Here is an 18,532-nt window from a genome sequence, read left to right as displayed (position 1 = left end):
AAGTTCATGCAACTTAATAACTATTTAGGAAAGCGCTTATTAAAATGATACTATTGTTTCTGTTCGGAGATTGTTTCCACTCACCTTTCCAAGAGCCATCAGCAAGTGGAAATCGATAGACTCCCTGTATCTTAGGATTTGGAGGATGCCATCCAAGTATACCTGATCCTTACTGAAGCAGCCTAAAGGAATCAGAGTCATGGTATTGTTTTCAGGCTTTTTCAAAGCAATGCATTTGCCAAAAGTAATTGTACACAAAATTATTTTATTTCCTGCTATTTAGATATTTTTGTCCGAGGACTTGCAAAATTTACCTGACACCCGTTGGCTAGAGGATTAAGCCTATGTGAAAGACACTAAGCAAAGGCACTGGCCGTTAGGCAGACTAGCTTGCTGGGAATCTGACAGTGTAAAGCAGGGAGCTGAGCAGCTTTAAAACCCCCGGTACCAGAAATTTGCAGCACTATTGTAACAAGCCCTGCCCAGGGCATAAAAAACAAGGGAGGGCAAACTGCGAACCTAAAGGTCTTGACAGTGTCTCCTTTAACATCCCTTAAAAATTCCTTTACCAAATTACTTTGAAAGTCCTGAAAAAAAATACTGTTTTTCATTTCAATCATGGTATTAAATGAAGGATCCTTGCCACTTCATAATATCCATTTTAGAAAACAAAGAGTTTAATTTTTCCACAACCCTTTGCACAAATCCTATCACCTGCCAACAGAGCTGCACAGGCCCCTTATTTCGAATACAGCTTTTGGAGAATGAAGATGGAATGTGCTCAAACTACATAGGAAACCAACCTGGCTGGGAAGTATCAGTCCACCCCCTCTTGGCTCGTACACAGTAATCCCACCTAGTGTTGGGGTCCTTGACAAATCGCCCCACATCCTGGAAGAGTTGACTGAAGGACATTTGGCTAGCTTGATAGACAGTGTAGTAGAGAAGGGCAGCCCTCCATAGAAAGGGGTCTTTTCGGAACAGGACACTGTGAATACTCGCCAGGCCTTCCTCGGTAGGGTTGATTGGCTTTAACCCAAGCTTTTTACGTCCATTCCAATTGCACCAAGGCTGGCTGTTGTTGTTAATACCTCGAAAATAATGAGTTCCTAAAAGGAAAGAAGCAGGGAGCTTAGAACAGTAACAACCAGTTTCTCAAATAATGGTACAATTAGCTACCACATGAGCTAACTAAGTTTAGGACCCAACTTCAGGATTCTCACCTATTGGGACAATGGGGGACTGGGAAAGGAGGTAACTTTGGCCTTGAAGAGAGTGGAGAATGTAATCAATGGTAATTAAACGAGTGGAATAGCACTCATCTAAGTGCCAACAGTGCAGGTGTCCACAGGGTGATTTCAAAAGGTCCTATGGGATTTAGGAGCACAAGTCCCATTGAACATCGGTGGAACTTAGTGTCCGAGTGCTCATCACTGTAGTGTCCGAGTGTCTTCCAGCAGTGCATTAAGCAATATGACTACTACACATATGTTGTGGTGTTTGTTCGCTCATCCTCTCCCCAGATAACTCAAAACCAGGGGGGACTTGCACAGATTTGGGGTTCACTGGCAACATTTCTCACATCTACATCTCTCAAGGTACTAGTTGGGTGTTTTAGTTCTACTGTATACTACAATTATAAATAGTCCTTTCTTATGCTTTACCACATCTACCTTAGCAGGGGCCAAAACTCCTTTTGGGTTTGTACAACGCCTAGCACATGGTCAGTGTTACTGAAAACAAACAATAAATAAGAATGCACATATTCTCTCCGGCATGAAGAATTCAAAACATGTGTCCATACCTATTTCATGCCTCAGCATCCCTTCTAGCCAGTGCTCACGTGCAGTGGAAACATTGATAGTCAGAGTTGGGCGGCCATTCACCACTGTCATTGAGGCACGAGAAAGCAGGTCCTCAGTGAGATGAACTACAATCTAAGGAGAAAGAAAGGCTTGAGGCATAAAAGAGTTCTTTTCCGTTCTGGCTTTTTGACGCTTCTATTCTCCCTCTCACTCCCCCAGCATTCTATCTGGACTCAGTCACATGCCTCTCAAGGCTCTTCCCAACAAGACACAAATTACCCCCGCACTACGTTTTTGTGTCTCTAGAAAGGTTCTGTTCCCCTGTGCCTGTGTGAAGCCTCATTGACTTCAGTGGGACTTCACATGAACATAAGGGTTCAGACATGCAAATTAGATGGCAGAATTGAAACCTAACTGTCCTAGAGGGGAAACAGTGAATCTGATTGAACAAAAAGTGTGGTCAAATGCACTAAATTAACAAACTGAGAAAAGAGAAAATAATTCTCTTTTAAGTCATTTATTGGAACCTTGCATTTTACTAGTAGCAAGAGATGGTAAATTAAAAAAAACAATAACCTGACAAATAGGTACTTAAATTGACGGAATATATATACTCAGTCAATTTAAGTACCTATTTGTCAGGGTTTTTTTTAAAATTATAATATATTATACACACACACACACACACACACACACACACACACACACACACACACAAATACACTGAAACTAAGATTTATTTTAAAAAAAAGTAATTTAAAATTTTAAAGGTAACCTACTGAAGTGGGAAGACTTAGTATACTATCTTGCTGCACTCAGGGGTGGCTCTAGGCATTTTGCCACCCCAAGCATGGCAGGCAGGCTGCCTTTGGCGGCTTGCCTGTGGAGGGTCCGCTGGTCCCTCAGATTCGGCGGCACGCCTGCAGGAGGTCCGCCGAAGCCGCGGGACCAGCGGATCCTCCACAGGCAAGCCGCCGAAGGCAACCTGCCTGCCGCCCTCGCGGCGACCGGCAGAGCGCCCCCCGTGGCTTGCCACCCCAGGCATGCGCTTGGCGTGCTGGGACCTGGAGCCGCCCCTGCCTGCACTATGATGCTTAATGGGCCACTTAATACTCACTTAAATCCTATTCTAGTGGATTGCTGTGGTGCACGGTCCTTGTGTGGACTCTTTCCACAGGAGTAAATTTCAGTGTGTGTGTGTGTGTGTGTGTGTGTGTGTAAAATAGTCATTCCTGACATTCAGGTAAGACTAGACAAACCAATGAGGTCTATCCGGTAAAATTTAAAATCCAGCAGAGCTCTCCTGTTTAAACCTAATTCAGCATAAATGTATACAACAGGAATAAGAAATATAGGAAGCAGCAAAAAAAAGCTTTGCAATATAAGATGATTGCAAATTAGAGGCGTTTGTAGTGTGATACAGCATTAGAAAAACCCAGCGCAGGTTGGGGCAGACATACACATAAGTGACTAAATGGGGCTGTGCTACTCTACAAGTCACTGAAGGGATAAGGAAGGAGAGTTGTTATTTCAGGTACACCTCCAAGTAATAGAATGGAATTAAGAATGGGAACACCTAGTTCAGGTAGCAGGAAAGCTCCCTGATGAGATCTATTACGCTGTGCAATAATCTCCCAAGAGAAGGAGTTGGAAGCCACATTGTTTAGATCATTTAAAACTAGAATGGACAAACCCATTAGAAAATATAATGTAAGGAGCAAGTCTACATTGACAAGGGATGCGCTGCTAGATAACCTTATAGGTCTTTTCTATCTCTAATTTCTGATTTTGTGATTAAAAAGCTTTTCCCTTGATCCTGTGTGCATCCTACCTCACCAAGGCAGCCTTCTTTCACCATGTATTTCCTGACATGATTCCAAATGCGACTTTTTGGTAGCAGGCTGCCTCCTGTAGCCTGCTCAAACTTTTCATAGCTTCCATATTTCTGCAATGTCCGTTCCATAATACTGACAGACTGTAAAAGACAAAAGAATAGCAGACATAAGTGCAGTAAGATTCCAGCTGCAGACTAGCAATTGTATTACCTCTGCAGCTATGGGACAAATGGTTGTTTTTTTCCCTTTAACTCTTACGGGATGCATTACTGAACTCCTGTAGTTACATATAAGCTAATACCCTCAGTAATCAACTTCTGTCATCCTCAGAGCCACGTATGAATGCAAATACATTAAGAAAAAGTTGCTGGAACCTGGTTTACTCATCTTTGACTCCTATGGATACCACCATGCTCCACACACCTAGTATTAGCTCAGTAAATGGAAACCAATTTCCTCTATGACTTTGGGAAAAGTCACTTAAACTCAGATACTCAATGGGAGTTAGGCACCTAAATACCTTTGAGGATCTGGGCCTCTTTGTCTCAATGTTCCCATCTGTAAACCAGAGATGAAAATACGTCCTTTCCTACCTCACAGGGATGATCTGAAGGTTAAGGAGTTATCACTTCTCTCATTCAATGTACAAATGTTAAGCGTTATTACAATCTCTCTGTTTATTTTTGGATAGTTTTTAATTTAGAACTGCTGAATCATGACTGAGCATTCCTGATATTTTAACCCCTCTGTATAATGGATGCACGTGTTTGGAGAGATGCAGGGTGAAGGACTGAGAAATCTGTTCAGTTTTCCCATTTACATATGGAACTATTTTTCTCATAAGCACAAGAAAGGAGGCAAAAAATGCTTGGCACACAAACTGATATTAAGTGTATTTACCTGGAAATGCTTATACTTTTGCTGAAAACAGAACTGAATATAGACAGCACAGTGTTCAGCCCTGTATGATGGGAACTGAGGTTATTGTGGCTGAAGATCTTATAGGAGAGATGGGGATAGCCTACCCCAATTTATTTTCAAATATGCCATTTAGTGCACTCCAAAGACAATAAAATACTTATGATATCCAGAATATGTCAACTTTAGTAGGGATGATTTAGCAGTAGCAAAGCAGGGAAGAGAACTCCTTCAGAGACAGGATGGCCAAGGAGAATTCAATTTGTTGGGAGAATTTTTACAAGGAGCTCCCAGGAACTCCATCCAGCCAGTATTGCCAACCACAAATGTTTAAAAAATCATGAAACTGACGTAACAATCATGAGATTTTAAAAAATAGTTTGAGTTCTTTTATTTCCCTGCAGTTTTTTGAGCCTTCAGGGTTCATTTGGGTCACATTTTCAAGCTTTTCTCTATAACCATCAGGGATAGAAATCTCCTTTAAAAAAATTAAAATAAAAAAATAAAATAAGAGGAGATTCTCATATGTTCACAAGACTCCCAGAGCTGGAGCTTTCAGACAAACATGAAATATGAGACTTGCTATAAAACTATCAAAGTTGACAATGCTGCACTGGACTGTTTATAGAAAACTAACCATCTAAGATGATGTCACATCATTTCAAATGTATTCCTCCAATATTTCTTGTTGCTCCCTTATTTCGGGCCTGATCCTACTGCCCTCAAATACAGTTAATATGAATGGGATTTCAGGGTCTGCACCATTTTACAGGATTGGGCCTTGAGTAAGTATCTCTGAGGCTAGGACTAGACTGCAGTCACTGGGTGTGATTGTAGTTTGTGTAGACATACCCCGAGGTAGCTTTAATCTAACTCGCTCAGGTCCCAGAGTAGTGAAGCGTAGCAGTGCACACTTCAACGTGGACTAGCCCCACAGTAATTACCCATGGTTCCAACTGACGGGCATGATGCCACAGCTTCACTGTTCCAGGACCTGGGCTAGCTACATTAAATCTAGCTCGGGTATGTTGACTCGAGCTGCAATCTTGAAGTGTAGACATAGCCTCAGTTTCTTGCAAAAATGAGATTTTAATGATGAGAACTGCATCTGCAAACTGTGGTGTTGGTTATAGGCCTGCTCCTTCAAGATGCTGGAACCTCCCTGAAGAAGAGCTGCATGTCTTCTATTCACATTGAAGTTAGGAGGAACTCAGCACCTTCCCTTGGGGAGAGGATCAAAGCAAGAAGGAACCATACTTTACCAATGTTAGTCACATTGCTAAGCCTTAGTGTACTACTGGAAGGTGCCCAGATGCTACAATGATAAGGGCACTATAAGAACTATATAAAATAGATTAGAACAGGACTGAGCCTTACCACATGAATACTCCCTTTAAAACAAACTAGTGCATAATCTGTCTGAGGTCATTTTTAAATTAGGCAAATTGACCTGCCCTGTTGCAAGAGAAATAACTCAGTCAGGCCATGGTAAGAGCTGCCCGAAGAGCCCAGGCCACTGTGGGGAGCCTCAGACCCTCCACCAGCCCTGGGTGGGGGGAACAGGGTGCCTAAGAGCAGCCCCTGGCCCATGTCCCCCGCCCCTCCCCCCTGGATGTGCTGCCCAGGGCAGGTGGAGGATCCAGGGCTCCATTTGTGGGTGCAGGATCTGGGGTGGGGTTGGGGATGAGGGTTTGGGGTGCAGGAGGGGTCTCTGGGCTGGGGCTGTGGGGTTTGGAGTGTGGGAAGGTGCTCCGGACTGGGGCAGGGGGTTGGGATGTGGGAGAGGGTGTGGGGTGCGGGCAGCGCTGACCTCAGACGGCTCCCAGGAAGTAGCGACATGTCCCTCTGGCTCATATGTAGAAGGGCGGTTGGGGGCTCCGCGCGTTGTCCTCACCTGCAGGTGCCAATCCTGCAGCTCCCATGGACCACAGTTCCTGGCCCATGGGAGCCTGCGGAGCCAGCGCTCGGGCCGGGGGCAGCATGCAGAGCCCCCATGGACACCTAGGAGCCAGAGGGACATGCCGGACACTTCCAGGGAGCCGTGCAGAGCTGGGCAGAGAGCCTGCCTGCCCCACTGGCACAGCAGCCAACTGGACTTTTAGCGGCCTGGTCAGCTCTGCTGACTGGAGCCGCCAAGATCCCTTTTCGAATGGGTTTTCTGGTTGAAAATTGGACACCTGGCAACCCTACTGGCACCGCCCCATGCCTCCAGCAGGTGCGGAGCAGTGCCACAGAGAATTTGGGACAAATGCTGTCCCAGAGTCATTCAGCCCGGGACTGGGACTTGAACTCTGCACTTCAGGACTGTCCCACCCAATTGGGGAGGGGTGGTCACCCTACAATGAAGTCCCCTTTAAGCACAATTGGTAGGTACACACAGCCCTTGTGCCAGTTGAGCACTATGTTTGCACTTCCTCTCTCACGTGAGGCCCAGTCTTTGTACAGTGCTAATTTCACTTACAACTGCTGGCTGTTAGCAACTCTCAGGATCAGGGGATAAAAGCAAAAAAATAAATCTAATACTCCTGAGAGCATTCTGTACCAAAAAGTTAAAAATTCTGTGCCAAAAATTAAAAATTCTGCACACAATATTTTAAAATTCTACAAATTTTATTTGTCAAATAAATGTGGAGGCACAAGGACCAGGCCTGCCCAAGAAACACCCCAGGGCCCTGCCCCTCCATACCAGGTGCACCATGTGCAGGCAGGCAGGCTCAGCAAGGGAGGATCCAAGTGTGGAGTGGCTTAGTGGGGGAGATCCAGGGGTGGGTTGAGAGGGTTCTGTGTGATGCAATCTGGGTGTGGGCAGCTCAGTGGGGGATCCAGGTGCGGGGGGATCTGGATACACAGGGGGTTCTGGGTGCAATGGTAATGGGACTCAGCGTGGGGGGTCTGGGTGTGGGGTGGACAGAACTCGGCAGAGGGGTCTGAGTGAGGGGAGCTCAGTGAGGTGGTCCAGATGCTGGGGGAGTGGGGCTCAGTGGGATGGGGATCCTGGTGTAGCTGGTTGGGGCTCGGTGGGGGGATCTGGGTACAGGTGGCTAGTCGGGGTGGTCCAGGTGCAAAGGGGGGTGAGGCTCATTGGGAGGGTTTGGGTATGAGGGGGTCTGGATGCACAGGGGTTGGATGGATGGGGGAGTAGTTTCCAGTACAGTGATCCCTCCCTTTGCAACTGTGGAGCAATGGATGCAGAATGCATGGGAGTGGGGGAGTTTGCAGAGCTTCCTACAGCCAGGGGAGAAATCTGGGGGTGGGTCTGACACAGCCTAGGATGCTTTTATGGGGAAGAGGAAGTCTTGTCCTCCCCAGCACAGCTGGACCTAGCAGCTGAGCCTGGCGCAGGGTAGGAGCCACCAGTTGAGTCTTCCCCAGTCCCACCCCCTCCCTCACAGTGATGTCTCTTTCTGCCGTCTGCCTCGGGCACCCAAAACATACTGCTGGGGAGGGTCATGTGACCACTCTTGTGGCTTCCCTTTGCTTCCCCGTCAGAAAATCATTTTTCTGCAGGGAAGCAAAGAAATATGTGGAGCACATAGATTCTGCACATGCGCAGTGGTGCAGAATTCCCCCAGGAGTAATCTAAGCAACATTTAGTTCTTAGTTAATAGCCCAGTTTGTTTATTAGTCAGAGAACCTGTGTGCTTTTTCCAAGCTATTTTTTTTTAAGGCTAAATTATTAACTTGTTCTAGCCATCTTCTGATATTCATTTTAAATGGATGCTTTCCTATTACAGTGCAGATTCTGATGTGTGCGCTCATGCTTGTATACATCACTTACAAGAAAAATAAGTTTCCTACTTAGTTACAGGAGTGCAGTTTACTTTCACTGAATAACCTGAATAATTCAGTACAACAATTCTTCATTTTCTCTTATAGCTTACCAGATCTTTTAAGATATTCATGTTACCTATTAGTTGCTATATATATCTGGTTTCACTGAACAATAAATTTAATTTCATTTAAACAGAATGTCTCCTTTAATATTTTATCCTTTGGCACAGACTTTTCTTCACTGCTTTTTAAACAAGGAAATTCAATGAAGGCTGTTAGGTAAGCACCTGAAATGCTAAGAATTGGGCACCTTTGAGGCTCTGAGGCTCAAATCCCTGTGAACATGCAACAGAGATTTGCATTCACAGTGAAACTTAATTGACCAATAGTCTCTTATTCTGATTCCCAGCCCTCTTTTCTTCTCTCTTTCCTACCCCAACATCTATTCAATTCCATGTCTCAAAAATGAATAGTGGATGGCTTTTACTAAAATGCATTAAGATGTTGAAAATAAGAATTTAAATGAAATTTAACAGGCAGTTCTGGTAGGTGAAATTACTGCACTAATTGATTAGTGAAGGCCAGGGGCGGCTCTAGGAATCCCGCCGCCCCAAGCAGGGCAGCGCGCCGTGGGGCGTGCTCTGGCGATCGCCGGTCCCGCGGCTCCAGGGGACCTCTTGCAGACATGCCTGCGGAGGTTCCGCTGGTCCCGCGGCTCCGGTGGAGCATCCGCTGGCATGCCTGCGGGAGGTCCACCCGAGCCGCGGGACCAGCGAACCCTCCGCAGTCATGCCTGCGGGAGGTCCACTGGTCCCGCGGCTCCAGTGGACCTCCCGCAGGCATGACTGCGGAAGGTCCGCCGGAGCCGGCTGCTGCCCTGCCGGCAAAATGCCGCCCCAAGCGCGCACTTGGCGCGCTGGGGTCTGGAGCCGGCCCTGGTGAAGGCCCAACTCTGCCACCCTTACTCACACTGAATGAAGTCCTTGCACATTATAGTACTACTCAGCATAAGGGTAGCAGAATCTGTCCCGGAGGGTACTATCCAGTTCTCATAAATGCCAATGAGAGCTTCTCAACTGAGAGCTAGATCAGGCCCTAAAACTTTCCGTCACAACTATGTTAAACTTCGTAATTTAACCACAACAGTAATACATTAATGATATAATAATCACAGTTATATGTTTACAGAATGAACAATAGGGAGTGTTCCGGGCGAGGATCCTGCCACGCCTTGAGTGGGTTGTTAGTCATGAGGCCAAAGGCAGAGCAGTGCAACTCCCCAAGAAGCCATAATATGTCTAAAGTTACCCTGTGCAATTATTTATTATGACTTTGCCTTTAAAAAGCTCTTAAATAATTTGATCAAAATTGTAATAAATCCTCATGAAAAAAGTTTCATATTTTCAATTCTGTAAATAGAAAAAAATGTTAAAATCATTACTTTAATAGTCAAGTCAAAGAGCTTCACACACATTGCTAAAATTGGCCTCTCTACACTCTTGGGGGGACTCAGGGAGATAATAATTGTCCCTATTTACTAGCTGGGAAACTGACGCACAGATAGGGTAAGGCCAACATTTTCAGAAGTGGCTGTTGGTTTTGGGAGCCTCAGTTTTTGGAAGCCCAACTTAAAATACCTCAGGCCTGACTCTCAGAAAGTACTAAACACTCACAACTCCCACTGACCTCACTTGTAGTTGTGGGTGCCCTGCACTTTCAAGCCCTGTCAGTCTCAAGACGAGCACACCAAGAATGGAGGCAGACAAATTAGTAGCCACTTTGGAAAATTTGGTGGTAAGTGACTAGCTCAAAGTCACACAGCAAGTCAGTAACAGAGTCAGGAATGAAATCCAGGAATCCTGACTCCTGTCCCCTACTTTGATCACTCAACTTATCTTAAATAAAAATAAAAACTTTACAAAAATCTTTATTTTATATGTTTTAAGTGGCTTCCTACTCCCAAGACTTTCTCCAAGTCCTTTTTTTCTCTGCTTTTTCCACCCTAACCACCACTCGAGGACTCTCTTTTTCATTTAATTTTTACTAGATGCTGAGTCGGAAGCAGCATGTGGCATCAGAATCATCTCTGTTGCTGGGGTGTGAAAGTTGGAGTAGAAGGCAGGCCTACCCTCATTCTACAAGCTGCTGAGAGATGTGTCCCAGCAGTGGTTCCAACATACTGTTTCTGTCAGAACCAAGTAGCTCATCAGGGCTTCAGAGAGACGCTTCAAACACGAAGGGCAGCCCACACTAGTCCCAGTTCAACTTTTTAAAAAAATTAAATGAAAAAACAGCTCTTACTGGTGGGGACTAAGCCTTGTTAAGAAACAGAGATAAATAAGGAGGAGGGAGAGCTGGAAGGAATCTTGAGAGCAAAGTTGGGCAAGAGGAGTGGCAAAGTTGATGAGAATAAGAACTAATCGCTAAAGCTAGGGAAGGGTTGATATATGAAAAGAGCACTATAAATTAGAGTGATGACAAAGGACAAAGGGATTGAGAAGAGATTTGAGGATGTGGATGAAAATATATGTAATGCCTGGTGCTGAGTAAGTTTGTTCTCAACATGAAAGCTCATAGATAAAGGAAAATGAAGAGGTTTAGTAAATGCAATTACAGGTAATCTTTAGTAGATAATCCTGCATTTTGACATTGTTTATAGAGGAATGTTGATATTACCTGTGATGCAGTTTAGCAAATAAAAGCAGCTCTTACACATAGTACTATCCCAGAAGAATGCTCTGCCATTTAACTAACCAGAATGCAATATTGTCTAATACTACTTCATTATAAATAGCAGTGAGGAAATTTCTTTAGAACACAAACAAAGCTCTCAGTGACAGGAAACTCCGATCACTAATGCTAGGCCTGGGAATCTCTGTAAACCAGTGGATGGAGCACTGGCCTCAGAGTCAGGAGCCCTGGGTTCTATTGCTCGTTGTGTGACCTTGGGCAAGTCACTGAACCCCCTCTATACCCTATCTGGAAATGGGGCTTGTGATACTTACTAACCATTGTAAAGTGCTTTGAGACCTATGGATCAAAAGCACTATGTAAATACTAGGTCCTCATTCCTGTGAAGAGGTGGACAGAATCCTTTGAGGATCATGAGATGCACCCTTCTTAGCTAGCTGAATTCGACTCCAATGGAGAATAACCTGTCCAAATATGTAAAAGTGTTAGGATAGGTTGAGGACACTAACAGCAGCCTAACCCATCCACAGTGCAAATACAATCATTTTTATGCTCTCACCTGATCCAATTATAATAAACATGGGTGAGCTGTGTTCAGGACACAGCCATGTGTCAACTGAGTTTGTGTGTCCACAACTACTACACTATCTGTGCAGGCTGAGGAAAACCTGGACAGTTATCCCAGTGCCAAAGTAAGGTACAGAGAACCTAGTACATAGGCACACAGCAGTACCTGCAAAGATGGGACAATGCACTGTTTTCCTGCACAGAGCTGAAAGAAAGGAAAACTAGCCAAATCAGTTACAAATGCATAGTCAGGGGATCCAGTCAACAGTGTTACATTCCAGGAAGTCAACCATGTGTAAGTTGTTAGAATTTATTTGGTATCTCTTGTAGAAAGAGAGCCTTTCCAGAATAATTATGGTAACCAATCAAAGCCTGAGAATGTTGCAAAAACACTGGGGCCTATGTCCTGTTATAGGGAAAATGCTTTATGTACTGTATATAGCAGTATTTAACTACTTGACATACTGGGTACTGTTTGTTAACTAGTTCCAAGAGTTGAACTGTCTCTTCAGAATGTATCAGTCACTATAAAAGGCTATAGAGTGTTCCCCCTTCTCGTCCCAATTTCATTTTTCAGTTCAGACTTTCAGTTCACACTGAAGTGAGGCAACAACTTGGTCCACGTCTTAGCAAGAATATACAAGTTACTGATTGTCATTTTAGATAATATGTTGGTCCATCTGGACAAAATCTGTAAGAGTCTAAATTCAAATCTGCATGAAGATGAGATTTTCTACTGCTAATGAAAAGAAATAGTGCCATCTGCTGGGATTGGTATTATTTGAGTTATGACTGCTCATATTTTGTTTATTTAAAGTCCAGAATCTGTTTATTCAATTTCTTAACAAATCAGACTTTGAAATGGTTACTCCTTACAATTTCAATCACTTGAAAATAATTCATTTGAACAAGCCGTTTGCAGCTCTATCTGGGAAGAGACATTTTCCCTTGCTATGTGTCTGACTAAAGAGAAACCATCAGAAATATCACGGTTCACTGGACAGAACACAAACATACTGCATTACTTTTGTATTATGATATTAAAAGTTGTGGTTCTCTGCATTTAATTTTAAAATAGAAAAGCTTAAAGTGACATGTCAGTCCCTAAAACCAGACAGCATATTGCTGAGGAACCATTCACTATCAGAAAAGGCATCTATTCATTATTACAGTGTTTCGGTTTACTGAAATAGGCTGAAAGAAATCAAACCTTTAAACAGATATTTCACAGGTTTCTGTATATGCGATCTTCACATAAAATGTTTTTAAGGTCTCATTTTTAAAAACAATTCCACCATAGCAGGCTAAATTGTTTGTTTTTTCATAATATCACTAGCTCTTTTTGAATTTAAGTGCAATCTGCAAAATTTATTTTAACAATAAAACTATTTTATTAGTTATAGAAGGAAAAAAGGACCTGAATCTGCAATCATCTATTTTTAATGCTTCTAAAATTATCCAACGAGCAAAAGGACATTTGTTTAAAAAAAAAAAAAGACAGAAAGAGGCAGAAAAAACCAAATACATGCTCCTCAATAAAGGATTTTTTCCACTTTTTAGGACAGAGCAGATAAGTTATAAATTCTGTTTTTCATAATGGTAATAATAAAACAAAGCTAGTGGGTTACATTAATACATATTTTTAATTTACATCTGCAAACTACACCTTTAAATATCATGAGCTAGCTATATGAATCAATAAAAATGCATCTCTGAACACGTCCGTGGCCATAAAAGTCTCCCTAAATCAGATGTTAGAATCATGGGGGCTTGGTTTTTTTGTTTTCAATTTTTGCACTGAGCTTCTTTGTTGTTTTGAAGTGAAATAATTTACCTACTCATGCTCACAAATCAGAACCTACTACACAATGTCAGAGCTTGTAACCAGGGCATCACTTACAATATTGGATTCTCTGTTAAACACATTTTCCAAACACCCTTTATTTCCTAGGCTAGTCAAGGAACTTAACAAAAAAGCACTAGTGGAAAGAGGGTCACTTCTGAAACTGGGTAGATAAGCACTGGCTGTGTCTTATTTGTTTACAGTTAAAATACACCTCCACCCCGATATAACGCTGTCCTTGGGAGTCAAAAAATCTTACCGTGTTAGAGGTGAAACTGCGTTATATCGAACTTGCTTTGATCCACCGGAATGCGCAGCCCCGCCCCCTCGGAGCGCTGCTTTACCGCGTTATATCCGAATTCGTGTTATATTGGGTCCCGTTATATCGGAGTAGAGGTGTAGTTTAAAGTTAAAATAAAAAACATTTTGAGCCTGAGAATACATAGGTAGGAAGCCACATTACTAAAACAAATGGAAAATTCTGCAGCTTACTGATCAGACAAACAACATTATCCTAATAACCCACAATAATCCACACTGAAATTAGGCCATGTATCATAGGAAAACTGATTTATGCAGTTTTACCTGTGCCGGGAACAGAATTTCAGTCACAGTCAAGGGCACGGGCACTGATTTGCTGCCTGACTGAGCCTGATGCAATGTGAAAATCCTTCCAAAGCTAATTAAACCAAATGAAGTCAACACATGCTTATCCAATATTCGTGACCTTAAGGCAAGCAATAATGAATGTATGATTGCCCCCTAAATCCTCATGTCATCAAGAGGATTGGCAGGTTTTCTAGGCTCTTTCCCTCGCTCCCTCCTTCTCTCCCTCTGGCGCCCTCTTGAAACATATACAAAAAATGTAATTACTATGTGGCCCCTTTCATGCTTTAAATGGGGTTAGAACCACAAAATGTTATAGTAAAATCTTGATCCGTAGAGCAGGCTAGTCAAAGAAAACAAGAACTAAAGAAAGACATCTAGTAATTAACATTTGTGGACAAACCCTTATAGATTATGATAGTATGTTTCAGGTGCTTTAGTCCTGAAAAAGATTTTTAAAATCAAAACACATTCAAAGTGAAGAGACTGCTATAATACAGACGTGCATTCAGTACTTCTAATGTGGCATATAATTTCTATTCTGTTGAATGCCATATTTTCATACTCTGTTTTAATGCAGCCTGTTAAGAAGAATGTTCTCACCTCAGCAAACAAAGCCAAATGCTGTCTTTATAAGTGGAAAAAGGTACTACAAAGACGAGTGAACAAGGAGCATGTGTAACAATTACTATACCTGTTTAAGAAACTTGTTGGATGCTTGGCTGTGCTTAGCTAACACATTTGGCAATGCAGGATTTGCATATTCAAATTGAGGATTATAGGTAAAATCGGACTTGAAGAATTTAATCTTCTCTTTTTCCACATTGGAAGGCTTGATGGCGGTTAGTATACAGAGTTTTCGGCCAGAGACATCTACCTCTTTACCATGGCTTTTTGACAATTGAGGCTGCTTTGGCTTTGTTAGACTAGAAAAATAATGTCTCTTAGCCTTGCTTTTGGGTCGAGGTGGCAGTCCTATGCTGTTCCCTGCAACAGAAATACTGTGTGTAAACTTTACACTGCTAGACACTGGGCTAGCGATAAAGATGGATGGCTGCCTGTTCGTGCAATACCAGCCACTGCTGAGCAAAGGCAGTGGGACTTTGATCTTGCGGTGCTCGTTGCTTCGCGAGGTAGTAGAAGACTTAGTGGACTTTCTGTGCCTCTTGTGGTGGGCAGATGACAGCTTTTGAGAGTGGTGTTTTTTCTCCTCTTTGCTTTGCAGAAGGACATTGTAGCTACTGGTTCCTGTTGTGAAAATATCCTTAAGGATTCCAGAGGACAGGTGCTGAAGACTGCTTTCATTCTTAATGGTCAGCTTATGTTCTTCTGGATTTAAGATTGACTTTTTAGAGAGCTCTTGCTCAGGCCAGTGAAGTTTTTCTGCATTTAAAAAAAAAAGAAAACAGAAATCTTGATTTTAGGATAAAAGGAAACAGGCATTTCTCTGTATGTGTGTAAGCATGCACATATTGTTAAACAAGCTAGATGTGGAATTTCAGGCCTAATTTGCACAAGCAACCATAGGTGCCAACTTTCCCCAGCGCCGGTGGGTGCTTGTGCCCCCCCCCACCTGGCTCCACCACGACCCCACCCTTTCCCTACCCCCTCCCCATCCCCATTCCAACCCCTTCCACAAATCCCCACCCTGTCCCCGCCTCTTCCCTGAGCGAGCCGCGTTCCCCTCCTCCCCTGCCATGCGAAACAGTTGTTTCGCAGCGCAAGTGCTGAGAGGGAGGGGGGAAAAGCAGGTAGGCGGCGTGCAGAGGAGGCAGAGGTGAGCTGGAGCGCGGGGGGGAGCTGCCAATGGGTGCAGAGCACCCACCAATTTTTCTCCGTGGGTGCTCCAGCCCCAGAGCAGCCACGGAGTTGGCGCCTATGCAAGCAACTATGCCCATCTCCATCTGTAGTTGCCTAATATGGGTGTACAAACTCAGTGCACATCTCAGCAACTACCTTGTTTAAATTCAGGTGCTGTGCATGTGTATACACATTTAAATAGTTCAATTATGTAATCAGCTTTTCTACTTGTGTTTATTTTGAAGCAAATTATGATTATCTTTAAAGATCCTTGAATTATACAAGCAGTAAGGGACAGTGTGTAGGTGCACCTCACCAAAAGTAAGACATGCCTCAGAAACTCTCCTCTTACGCTATGTCTACACATAGAGCAGCATGTAGAGTACATTCACTGTACGCCCCACTAGCATGGGTACAAATAGCAGTGAGGCACAGGTTAGGCAAGTAAAAGAAAGATACACCAGAACCTTAAGCTATATACCCCTTCCTGGCTCTCTACATGTCCTAGCAGTGCCTCTCCTGTCTACAACTGCTGTCTTTAGCCATGTAGTGTCCCGCTGACTTCCCACTGCTGGAGCTTTCCCCACCATAGGGAGCTGCCGGAACCTTTTCCTGCTGCAGCAAAAGACTCAGCAGTGGGTAGACGCTCTGGCAGGCAAGAGGCAGAGGGGAAAGGCCCCTGCCAGAACCTTTCACTGTTGCTTTTAGCTACACACCACCATATAGCTGCGGTATGTAACTACATGTACCCTACATGTCACTGCCAGTGAAGACAAGACCTTAGACACCGTTCCTCAGGGACTCCTCTGTTGTGCCGGAGAGGAAAATAATGTGTAAAGTCCTTTAAGAGTGTGATTTATTCTCCCACATGCATCTAGTCTGCTCTGCGAGACATTGAATAGTAGGAGCAGAACCACAGATCTCATCTGCCTGCTACTCTCAGCCCAGTTGCTCCTGGTGTGAGAAAGCCACAAGTGCCAAGGCTGCAATGCAAGCAGCCCTAATGTTACCACACAATGGAGTGAGGGGTGCCTTAGCACTCCCTTTTCCACTGAGCAGCTGTGTTAGGCCTGCTAGCAATCTAGCCTATAAATTAGCCCCTTCGTTTTCAGTTCAAACCGATTTTGACTGAACCCCCCCCCCCCAGTTTACAAAAAGCATTATTTGTTTTTTTTCTGATTTTCACCCTACTTTTGTATCATTCAAATATATAAAAAGTAACTGGTTTTAATAGGAAAATACAATATATTGCATTAGTTATATGTATTATGATAATACATTAGTCTGTATGTATATGCAAAGCTACCTGTTGAAGTAAGGCTACATGTATTAATCTGGAAGGTACATACAATAAACAAACAGGCACGCATGCAAGCTCTGAAGTGCATGCACATCTGAACGTATTGATGAATCTCACACCCATCACGTACACACTTCAAGCTGTTAACAGATAACGGTTTAAATATTTGACAAACTGAAATGAGAAGAAAACAAAAATCTGTATCAGAATATCTTTCAGAATACAAGGAAGCATTCGAAATTAAAAAAAAACAACAACAAGAGAAAAGGATGAACTTGAGTGTATGTGCTGCAAATGGTCTGGCCCAATTCTTAAATGCAAATATTTATAGGTAAACTGTTTATTCAAATGAACATTTTTATTTGGGGATTAGAGATGCATTGCTTTTTAAAGTCAGAGGTGGCATTGTGTTTTTAGTTCTGTTTTAGTTCTGCAGCAAACCACATTGAATTCCATTAATCAAAGCATTAATCTACTGAATACTTTCCCCCCGTCCTTCTGTCTACCAAAATAAACCCCAATATTGACCCAGAAAAAATATTAATAGTTTTTTTCCACCAATTTTCACCTGTTTTTATTGTTGTAGTAATAAACACCAATAAATTCCTGGCAAAAATTAAAATAACCAAAAATGAAGTTCCCTACCTATAAAGAAACTGTCCCTCTCCAGAAAACTCTCCAGAATAAGCGCCCAGAGAGGTGAGGAATATCTAGGATGTGCCAGCCCCTGTGAACAAATTTCAACACTACAAAAATGGTAGGGTATATTCATTTTTAGTTGCCGGGGGGTTTATCAGCTATCACTTAAAACCCTCCATTAATTAAGACTATTAAGAAAAGAGAGCAATTAGTACCAAAGCCATTTCTAAGGAACTTAATCCCATATTTTCAAAACATCTACTCAAAGCTGTACAATATCAACACTCAGCTGGGTTTAAAAAAATGTGCTTTAAAGTATAAACATGACAAACTAAACTAAATTCAGCAGCCAAATAAAGTTCCTTAAGGACTGTGTAGCAAAGAAGTGTGGCCCTCCGTCCAAGGAGGAAGAGCCACAGACACCCTGGTGGGTGGAACCAGGAAGTCCACACCAGAAGCAGAGAGGCGGGACAAGAACAGGAAGTATAAAAGGCGGGCCTTGTGGCTCAGTTGAGTGGAAACTGTTGAGTGAGACAGATATGCCCTGCTTGCTGCCGGAGCCTGCAGGAGACTTCTGTGCAGGAGGCCCTGACCTACCCAAACAGCCAGACATGCCTGACACCAGGAGTTGCTGGGACTGCTGCTGGCAGTGTACCCTGGGGAGATGGAGGATGACCCTTGGATGCAGGTACACCTGATGGGGAGTATAGGAAGCAGCCCAGGGAAACCAGATTACTGTCTGGCTGTGGTGCTGCTG

At 43.3% G+C, this 18,532-nt stretch overlaps 1 protein-coding gene across 1 annotated transcript in view; it reads right to left on the bottom strand.

Moving 5' to 3' along the window:
* Nucleotides 1-17,256, bottom strand: part of LOC123364202 (uncharacterized protein KIAA0895-like) — a 29,052-nt gene extending 11,796 nt beyond the window's left edge. Inside the window, exons 1-6 of the mRNA XM_045006113.1 lie at nt 17,143-17,256; nt 14,731-15,419; nt 3,637-3,780; nt 1,805-1,937; nt 804-1,109; nt 85-182 (exon numbers count right to left, since the gene is read on the bottom strand). Of these exons, the coding sequence (XP_044862048.1) occupies nt 85-182; nt 804-1,109; nt 1,805-1,937; nt 3,637-3,780; nt 14,731-15,419; nt 17,143-17,230 (1,458 nt within the window). The 5' untranslated portion in view covers nt 17,231-17,256. The remainder of the gene's footprint in view (nt 1-84; nt 183-803; nt 1,110-1,804; nt 1,938-3,636; nt 3,781-14,730; nt 15,420-17,142) is intronic.
* Nucleotides 17,257-18,532: the final 1,276 nt, after the last annotated feature.

The sequence above is a fragment of the Mauremys mutica genome, chromosome 2 (assembly GCF_020497125.1).
Source record: "Mauremys mutica isolate MM-2020 ecotype Southern chromosome 2, ASM2049712v1, whole genome shotgun sequence".
Taxonomy (NCBI): domain Eukaryota; kingdom Metazoa; phylum Chordata; order Testudines; family Geoemydidae; genus Mauremys; species Mauremys mutica.
Note: the sequence above shows the minus strand (reverse complement) of the source record. Positions and strands in the feature narration are given on the sequence as shown.